The sequence below is a fragment of the Rhinopithecus roxellana genome, chromosome 12 (genome assembly GCF_007565055.1).
Source record: "Rhinopithecus roxellana isolate Shanxi Qingling chromosome 12, ASM756505v1, whole genome shotgun sequence".
In the NCBI taxonomy this organism is placed as follows: domain Eukaryota; kingdom Metazoa; phylum Chordata; class Mammalia; order Primates; family Cercopithecidae; genus Rhinopithecus; species Rhinopithecus roxellana.
Window position 1 is genome coordinate 26,104,835 of NC_044560.1, and position 9,387 is coordinate 26,114,221.

At 55.2% G+C, this 9,387-nt stretch overlaps 1 protein-coding gene across 3 annotated transcripts in view; it reads right to left on the reverse strand.

Annotated features, from left to right (window-relative positions):
* The window catches only part of RCC2 (regulator of chromosome condensation 2), a 33,001-nt gene extending 23,849 nt beyond the window's left edge, over positions 1-9,152 (reverse strand). For 2 of the 3 annotated variants that reach the window (XR_004060447.1, XM_030942707.1), the window contains exons 1-2: positions 8,942-9,152; positions 7,623-7,918 (exon numbers count right to left, since the gene is read on the reverse strand). Coding sequence is in view for 2 of the 3 variants with exons in the window: in XM_030942707.1 (XP_030798567.1) it covers positions 7,623-7,910 (288 nt within the window). In the remaining variant the exon portion in view is untranslated. The remainder of the gene's footprint in view (positions 1-7,622; positions 7,919-8,941) is intronic. The other variant, XM_030942708.1, reaches the window with a different exon arrangement.
* Between the last annotated feature and the right edge of the window lie 235 nt (positions 9,153-9,387).

The following is a 9,387-nucleotide window of genomic DNA, read 5'->3' on the forward strand; positions in this document are numbered from 1 at the left end:
CAGGCTCTGTCTCAAAAAAAAAAAGGGGGGCCAGGCACAGTGGCTTTGGGAGGCCAAGGCAGGTGAATCACAAGGTCAGGAGTTCAAGACCAGCCTGGCCAATATGGTGAAACCCCGTCTCTACTAAAAATACAAAAAAATTAGCCAGGCATGGTGGCGTGCGCCTGTAGTCCCAGCTACAGGAGGCTGAGGCAGAAGAATCACTTGAACCCGGGAGGTGGAGGTTGCAGTGAGCCGAGATCGTGCCACTGCACTCCCAGTGTTGCTGCCCAGGCTGGAGTGCAATGGCGTGATCTTGGCTCGCTGCAACCTCTGCTTACCAGGTTCAAGCGATTCTCTTGCCTCAGCCTCCCAAGTAGCTGGGATTACAGACAGCCAGCTAATTTTTTGTATTTTTAGTACAGACAGGGTTTCACCATGTTGGCCAGGCTGGTCTCCAACTCCTGACCGCAGGTGATCCACCCACCTTGGCCTCCCAAAGTGCCGATAAAACGCCAATAAAATAACGCCGATAAAAGTACCCAACCATGCCAATAAAAATGTATTTGTGGGCCAGGCATGGTGGCTCACACCTGTCATCCCAGCACTTTGGGAGGCCGAAGCAGGCAGATCACCTGAGGTCAGGAGTTCAAGTCCAACCATGGTGACAAAGCCAGTCCTGTCTGAAAAAAAAAAAAGAGAAAGAAAAAGGCCCAATCATTCTACCTCTACAGTGTGATCACCCCACCAGTATGCTTTGGCAGTACGGCTCACGCATTTCTAAGATTACACATCTTCACCAGGCGTGGTGGCTCATGCCTGTAATCTCAGCACTTTGGGAGGCTGAGGCAGGCGGATCACGAGGTCAGGAGATCGAGACCATCCTGGTTAACACGGTGAAACCCTGTCTCTACTAAAATTACAAAAAATTAGCTAGGCATGGTGGCGGGCGCCTATAGTCCCAGCTACTCGGGAGGCTGAGACAGGAGAATGGCCTGAACCCCAGAGGCGGAGCTTGCAGTGAGCCAAGATCATGCCACTGCACTCCAGCCTGGGCAACAGAGCGAGATTCCGTCTCAAAAAAAAAAAAGATTACACATCTTCACGCAGATGAATTCCATTTCATAAGAACCTTTACACAACCCAAACCTGATTAGGGCGTCCACCAAAATATAGGTTCCGTCACGCTTGCCCACCCCACCACATTATGTAACAGGAGAAAGATGGTCAAGCTACAGGAATGCATCCTGCAGTCGTCACGAAAAGGGAAAGTGAGGCCAGCCACGGTGGCTCCCGTCCGTCATCTCAGCACTTCGGGAGGCCAAGGTGGGTGGATCACCTGCGGTCAGGAGTTGGAGACCAGCCTGGCCGACATGGTGAAACCCTGTCTCTACTAAAAATACAAAAAATTAGCTGTCTGTCTGTAATCCCAGCCACTTGGGAGGCTGAGGCAAGAGAATCGCTTGAACCCAGGAGGCAGAGGTTGCAGCAAGCCAAGATCACGCCATTTCACTCCTGGGCAACAAGAACGAAACTCCGTCTCAAAAAAAGAAAAACAGGAGGTGGGGAGGGAAGTGAAACAACACGGAAAGGGAGAACAACTTTGCCACATTTAAATTATTTAGAAAATGACCTTAATCAGAGGGTGGCCCAGCCCCTACAGCACCCACAACTCAAGTTACTTGAATTGGAGCCTAGTTTCCTGATTATCTCGCCTTCTTTGTTTAACTGGCAGGTCTGGCTGGAATATGCTACAGGTCTACAGTCAATGGGTTCTGTCAAAGTCCCTGTGGAAGGAGGGGCCTCTGAGTCCTCTGCCCAAGCCTACCAAGTTGGCATGGACGGGGCAGTGGAGACCCCGGAATGGCGCTAAGGCACTGGAGACCAAGCTCCCAGGCCAGAGAGCAGCCTAGAAAAGAGCCCTGGAATGCCAGCAACCGTGGACCAGGCAGGCGGAGGTTCATGGGCACCTGTGCTCAGCACGCACCATTGAAGTCAAACCACCCAACACTGAGATGCAATCACTGCAGCAAAACTTCACAGCGCTGGGCCACACCAGAACCCTCAGCTCTATCAGGCCAGAGGGCATGGTTCAGGGCAAGTTCAGACAGCCAGAGCTTAATCGCAGTGGCCTTGGCCTTGAGGAGGGAGTTTCCTGGGTGACCTGGACATTTGGTCAAGGGCTCATTAAGACAGACCCATCAGGCTAGCTAAGCATTTATACGCAAACCCAACCATGTCAATACAAATATATTTGTGGGCCGGGCATGGTGGCTCTAGCCTGTAGTCCCAGCTACTCGGGAGGCTGAGGCTGAGGCAAGAGAATGGCGCAAACTCAGAAGGCGGGGCTTGCAGTGAGACTACATTGCACTACTGCACTCCAGCCTGGGCGACAGAGCGAGACTCCGTCTCAAATAACAAAAAAATATATATAGATATACACACACACACACACGTGTGTGAAAAACCCTGGTAAACTGCGTCTACTCCAGTGACAGTGGTCAGATTCCTATGAAGGACATTAACTGTTACTCAAGTTTTTACGTCATGGACCCTATTTCTTTACACATTAGACGGAGGTTACTGTATTTCGTTTTTATTTACACAACTGTTTGCTCTAAGCTGCTTTCTTTTATTCTCTGTAACTTCTTTCCTGTCTTTAATTAACATTTAAATTGAGTAACAGAAAACTCCCAGCACCCCTTCTCACTTAAGGGGTGCTCCTCTTCGTCAGAGACTGGAAACGACCAATCGTGGGAGAGACTCCCGTGCTTGGGGGCTCCCTGGGCGCGGGGGGGGGGGGGGGTGGTACCAGTGGGTGTGTGGGTGTCTGAAGTTCAATGTTCCCTCCCAGGCTGAATTCAGCCTTCCCTGATGGGTCTACAGATGTTTTTTTGGTTGAACTCAGTGTCTGCTACACTGCTTGTGTATGAAGGTCACACAGCAGACAGCCTGGCAAATAGTCTCCCAAACAAGACCAGTGATTTTCATGTCATTTCACCTGGCTGCCTCTAGCAACCTGGTCACATAACCTGGGCAGAGACACATGGCCACGGACAGAAAAGGCACTGAGCTTCTTCAATCAACAAAATGGGATTTCTAGTCTGAAGCAATTTTTGAATTATGATCCAAATGCAAGGTACATGAGTCAACCTTTTAACACAGGTCCATTTAGAAGACCACTGCTCCCGGGGAGCTAAGACCCCTGGGAACAATGCCGGCAGCGACCAATTACCTAAGGGCCATCAACTGAAACAGACTTCCAGCTCGGCTTTCAGTTTTATTTATTTGGTCCTTTCAGATTCAACACATCTGTCTCAGGGTCCACAAAACCTTGGCAACTCAAGACTGGAAAAACTACAAAGACCTGGGCAGTTTGCGACACTCACCTGTTTTCTAGGATTTGGCCAAGGCTGCTGCCTTTACTTGCTTTAGGAGATTATGAAGTTTACAAAGAATTAGGACTGAATCTACCCTAGTGTGACACTGCGCCATCAATATTTGGAGTTCCTGGCATGTAACTTCCCAAATCCTTGGAATCTCCAAAGCAAAGTCTTTTGTATGCTAATGACTGACACTGGCAGCCCCCAGGCAGTGGGAGCCTAGGGACTTTCAGCCCCACCCTCCAACCTCGGGAGGAAGGGAGGGGACTGAAGGTTAAAGTGATGATCAATGGCTTAATCTACCATGCCTACATAATGAAGCCTCCATTAAAACCTGTAAGGACCAGGTCACAGAGCTTGTGGAGAGCTGAACATGTACCAGGTGGGTGGTGTGCAGAGGGCACGGAAGCACAGTGCCTCTTCCCCCACATCTAGCCTTACAGGTTCTCTTTATTCATAGCCTTTGTAATATCCTTTATAATAAACTGGTGTTTCCCTGAGTTCTGTGAGCCATTTCAATAAATTAATCGACCCCAAAGAGGGGGTAATGGGAACCCCAACTAGAGGCTGGTTGGTCAGAACCTACCAGGGCCTGGACTTGCCACTGGTGTCTGGAGTGAAGGGACAGTCTTGGGGACTGAGCCCTCAAGCTGAGGAAATCTACCTCCAGGTGCATAGTGTTGTAGATAAGCTGGAGGACCCCCTGCCGGTGTGTGCTACAGAACTGATTACTTGCTTAGTAGTAGGGGGAGACCTCCCTTTACGTCTAGTCATAGAAGTCTGCCGGGCGCGGTGGCTCATGCCTGTAATCCCAGCACATCGGGAGGCCGAGGCAGGCGAATCACGAGGTCAGGAGTTCAAGACCAGCCTGGTCAACACGGTGAAATGCCATCTCTACTAAAAATATAAAAATTACCCAAGCGCGGTGGCAGGTGCTGTCATCCCAGCTACTCGGGAGGCTGAGGCAGGAGAATTGCTTGAACCCAGGAGGTGGAGGCTGCAGTGAGCTGAGATTGCACCACTGTACTCCAGCCTGGGAGACAGAGCAAGACTCCGTCTGGGGGTGGGGGGTGGGAAGAAGTCTTGTGTTGGTTGTTGCGTGGTGAGAGAGCAGAGGAAAAAAGAAAAATGTGAGTTTCTTCCTAACACTTAGGCAATGACAATGCATCTGCTATAAGAATGTTCTATAAAATGCACATATTTTACTCAAGGCAACTCTGCCCCTCAACAATGTAGGTATTTGGCTCATCTTCTGCAAGCAGCTTTGGGGTCACCTGCAGCTTTGGAGTCACTGAAGGCAATATGGTTTTGGATGTTTCCTGCGCGGCTGCTTTCACACAGACCTCCTCCTAGCAACCCTGTGCAAGGTGTGCAAAACGCTCAGTAAAAAAGGTTCTTTCTGTATCAAGGACTGCTGTCTGCCTGTGGTAGCAGAGTCCCTAGGACTGCTCAACAGAGAGACAGAGACCAGAAACCTGGGGCCAGGGAGACTGGGCAGGAGGCCAACCCAGGACAAGGGGCAGAGGGCCGCCCTAGGCCTATGGAAAGGCAATGGGGCTGCATGGACCCAGCCCTGACCATGAACCAGACTCAGTAGATGCTAACAAAACTTAAACGTGGGGCACTTTGGGAGGCCGAGGTGGGTGGACCACCTGAGGTCGGGAGTTCGAGACCAGCCTGGCCAACATGGTGAAACCCCGTCTCTACTAAAAATACAAAAAATTAGCCAGGTGTGGTGGTGGGCGTCTGTAATCCCAGCTACTCGGGAAGCTGAGACAGGAGAACTGCTTGAACCCAGGAGGTAGAGATTGCAGTGAGCTGAGATCGCGACATTGCACTCCAACCTGGGCAACAAGAGCTAAATTCCAGCTCAAAAAAAAAAAAGCAAAACTTAAATGCAGGATGTGCACTTTCCATGAGGCATAAAGGGGCATCATTTGTTGAACCCTCAGCCTCCCAGGTGCTCTGACTCTAGAACAGCACCGACAGCCCAAAGGATGGGCATCATGGGCCTTCTTGGTTTTTAAGTGGATGGAGAAAGGAAGATGTAGCTTTTAGAGTCCTGCTTATACACACATGTAAAATAATAACGTATTTATGTGTATAAACAGGAACTTGAAAGCTGCAGTGGACTGCTGTTTACTCACATTAAGACTTACAAACGTGCAGCCGAACAAACGGCTCACGCCTGTCATCCCAGCACTTTGGGAGGAGGCTGAGGCAGGCAGATCACTTGAGGCCAGGAGTTCAAAACAGCCTGGCCAACATGGTAAAACCCAGTCTCTACAAAAAGTACAAAAAGTATTCGGGTGTGGTGGCGCACACTTGTAATCCCAGCTACTCGAGAGGCTGATCAGCACACAAAAACCACTTGAACCTGAGAGGCGGAGGTTGCAGTGAGCTGAGACTGTGCCACTGCACTCCAGCCTGGGCCATAGAGGGAGACTCCGCCTCAAAAAAAAAAAAGAGGAGCAAATGTGCCATTTCCATTGACAAATCAGCTTCAAGCAGCACAGCTGGAGGCAGAGGTGGGCCAGGGAGCGCCAGTGTCATTCACACACTCTCTGTCACTACCTTCTTGGGTCAACCTGAGCATGGGGGGGATCTTTTACTCTGATGGCAAAACTCAGCGCTCCAACAGCCTGGAGCTGTACAGCTGACAACTGGAGTCTTGGATGTCCAAACACGATCTTGCTTTTGGAAACTCACTCAAAATAGGATACAGGAGAGGCGGAGGCTCACCTGGCCTTTCTTTTTAGTTTCGTCCTAACATACTGTGTTGGGAGGGCAAATGTCTGCAGTCTGGCACAGCAGATTAGATGTCAAAGGAAAACAGTTCCTGCGTTCCAATTTCTCAATACTTTGGCCATTGTCTAAGTCTAGCCAGATCCAAGACCCTGGGCAGGACCTTTTGACAGCTTTTGACGGGCTCTCCTCTACTGCCTAACCGGTTAACCCTTTCACCCAGAGGACAGTTTTACAAAGCATATTCCCATGTGCAATTTGCAGGGACATCAGGGGTTACAGCATTTGGAGATCCAGTTCCATCCATGACTCTGGACAAAGCCTTCAAATTCTGTGCCCCAGTTTCCCTATCTATAAAGCGGACGTAGAAAATGTGTTATTAGACACTGCCTGCGCTTCTCTGGAGGAAAGCACTCTGCTGTTAACCCTTAAACACCCTTAGGAGATGGGCACTTATGGAAGGGAAAAAACCTCTCCGGGTGTCAGGCTCTAAACCCCAGGTGGACGTTCTTACTCTCTGGGGGTTATCTGAGAATCTGATGAAAACTTAGACCCTCTTCTGAAAAACATGCCCCACACCACACCAAACTTGCAGAAAGTTCTGCTGGGGTGGGGTGGGGGGGATGATGTGGCGGCAGATGCCAGGTTCAGATCTCCGGCTCTGCAGGCTTTTTCGGGAACGTTAAGTTGAGTCAGCCACGACCTTAATTAAAATTTGAGAAAACAGAAGCCCGCCCAAGACCCTTGGAGATGCTTCTTCACTGGCGGGCTACAACAGAGCCCACCCCGAGCATCCTGCAGCTTCGGACCACCAGCGGCAAACAAAGCCCGAGCACCGCTCAGCCGGGGGTCTTCCCCGACCTCGGGGGAGGGCTCTGCGGAGCATGCGCCCTTGCACCCCGCCCCGGCGCCCGCCGCCCCCGCCTTCCCGGCGCGCGAGCCGGCGCAGGGCCGCACGGGGCATGCGCGGCGGCCGTCAGACCCCGCCTCCCCCGGGCGCCGGAGCCGAGGCGGCGGGAACCTCAAAGCCCCGGTGCAAACGGCCGCTCCCCGCAGAGCGCCGGCCGCCCCCTCCCCGCGGCGCCCGGGCCCACCGCTGGCCACGGACGTGTGGCGCCGGCTGGCCGCCCCCTCTTCCAAGCCGGGCGAACTTACCGAGGTCCCCTTTCCCGGGGCGGGGGGGAGGGGCGCAGAGGGAGCCGTGGGGGCGGGGCCATGACCCCCTCGCGCGGGCTTCGGCCGCCCCTCCCCCGCTGCGGGCCCGGGCGCGCGCCCCAACCGCCAACCGCCCGCGCGGTGCCCGGGGTCGGGTAGGCCGCGGGCCGCGCGCCCCGGCCCGAGCCCTTTTGTTGCGCGGAGGCGGAGGCAATGATTCAGCCCGCGGCCTGCGCCGGCCCGGCCGCCGGGAGGGAGCGTGACGCCAGGCGGCCCCCGGCCAGAACGCGCGCCGTGCCGCGTCGCTGCCCCCGCCGGCCCCGGCCCTGCGTCCACCCGCCCTCCCTGCCCCTCACTCACGACGCGCTCCTTGGTGTGCTCGGGCTCGGTGATGACCACGGCCGCACCGCCCGCCTTGCCTGCCGCCGCCGGCCGCGCCGCGCGCTTGCCCCCGCCGGGGGTCCCGTCGAGCTCCAGGCCGTCTTCGTCGCCGCTGCTGCCGCCGCCGCTGCTGCTACTGCAGCGCTCGGGCCGCTCGCGCTTCCTGCCCGCCGGGCCGCCGCGTTTCCTGGGCCCGGCGCGGGCAGTGCCGTTGCCTGAGCTCGGCTCCTCCCAGGCCGCCGCCGCCGCCGCCTTCTTCCTGGGCATGGTCGCGGCTGGAGGGAGACACGGGGCAGCGGCGCACAATGGACGGGTTATAAACTGCGCGGGGGGAGGGGAGCGGAGACGAGCCACCCGGCCTCCACTTCCTCCCCTGCCCTCCCCAAAGTGGCGGCCGCAGGGTGGGCGGAGAGGGGGCGAGTTGGGAGAGGAAATCGCGCCCCTCCCTGGCCCCGGCGCGGCTTCTTCGGGGAATCCCGCAGGGCAGCCGGGAGTCCCACAGGCAATCCGCTGGAGGGAGAGTGGAGACCCCTGGCCTATCGTTAAGTTAGGTTTGCCCACAAAGCATCACAGTTGCAACCTCGCCCCCCCAAAAGTAAAGGGAAAGTAAAAGCAGCCTCCAGTCCCCTAGATTTTCATTAAAGAAGGCTTCGGGACACTTCCAGGATTCCCCCTTGGCACCTCGGGGGTAAGGGAGCCCCTGTTCCCCGGCCACCCCACCTGCTGCTTTTGTCTCCGCAGCCTCCCCCCAAACCCACTCATCGCATTTAATGCAACACTCTTCCCCTCACCCCGTGTCAGCCCTGGACCCCCGTTCGGCCCCAGCTCAGGGGTTCCGACCTCGGGCTCTAGTTGGCCGAATCCCTCAGGCGGAATGCCCCGGGCGACGGGGGAAGAGCCCGAAGAAAGCCGGACCCCAGCCCCAAACACCTGCTCGCACAGACACGAAAAATAAAAACTTTAATGGTGACCAACTCTCTCCCAGCCCCCTTGCCGGCCGCGCGGCCGGGCCGGTCTCCGATCCGATTGCAAAGTGCCCAGGGCCGCCACCAGCTCCCCGGCGTCCCTGCGCTCTCCCCTGTCTGCTTTTTTTTTTTTAATTGATTTTGAACAATGGGATCTCTGTCTGTCTCCGATTAAACCACGTGGATCCGCCTTCCTTCCTCTTTTTATTGCTTCAATCACCCAGCCCCCCCTCCCCCAGGTTTTTTTTTAACCTTTTCTCTTTAAAAAAAAGGGGAAAAAAAAAAACTTTCCCAGACCCCACAAACTGATCACTGCCGATTTTCAGACCCTACCTGGTTGGAGTGATGAGAAACCGGAGAGAAAAAAGGAAGAGAAGCAACTAAAAGATGGATCGGAGGGCTTTTTTTTTTTCCGGCCCAGACAAGGGCTCCAGCCCACTCACCAGATACACTTAAAATGTAAATACGAGCTTCCAGAACAAATGCTACAACACAAAACAGAAACACATGTGCGGCCGCGCGGCAAGCGAGCGCGCGGCGGGGCGCGAGGCGCGGGGCCCGGGGGCGCGCGCGCCCCCTGCCGGCTGGCGGACCCGTCGCCGGCGCCCCCTCCCCGCCCGTCCCGGCCCACCCGAGCCTGCGCCCCGCGCCGCGCGCCACGCCGCCCGCCTCGGCTCCGCCGCTGCTGCGCCTTTCGCGGGCCCGCGAGCGCGCCTCGGGCCTTCCACGCAGTGCGGCCTGCGCGTCAGGGGCTTCTTTGCGGCTTAGGATGTTGGATT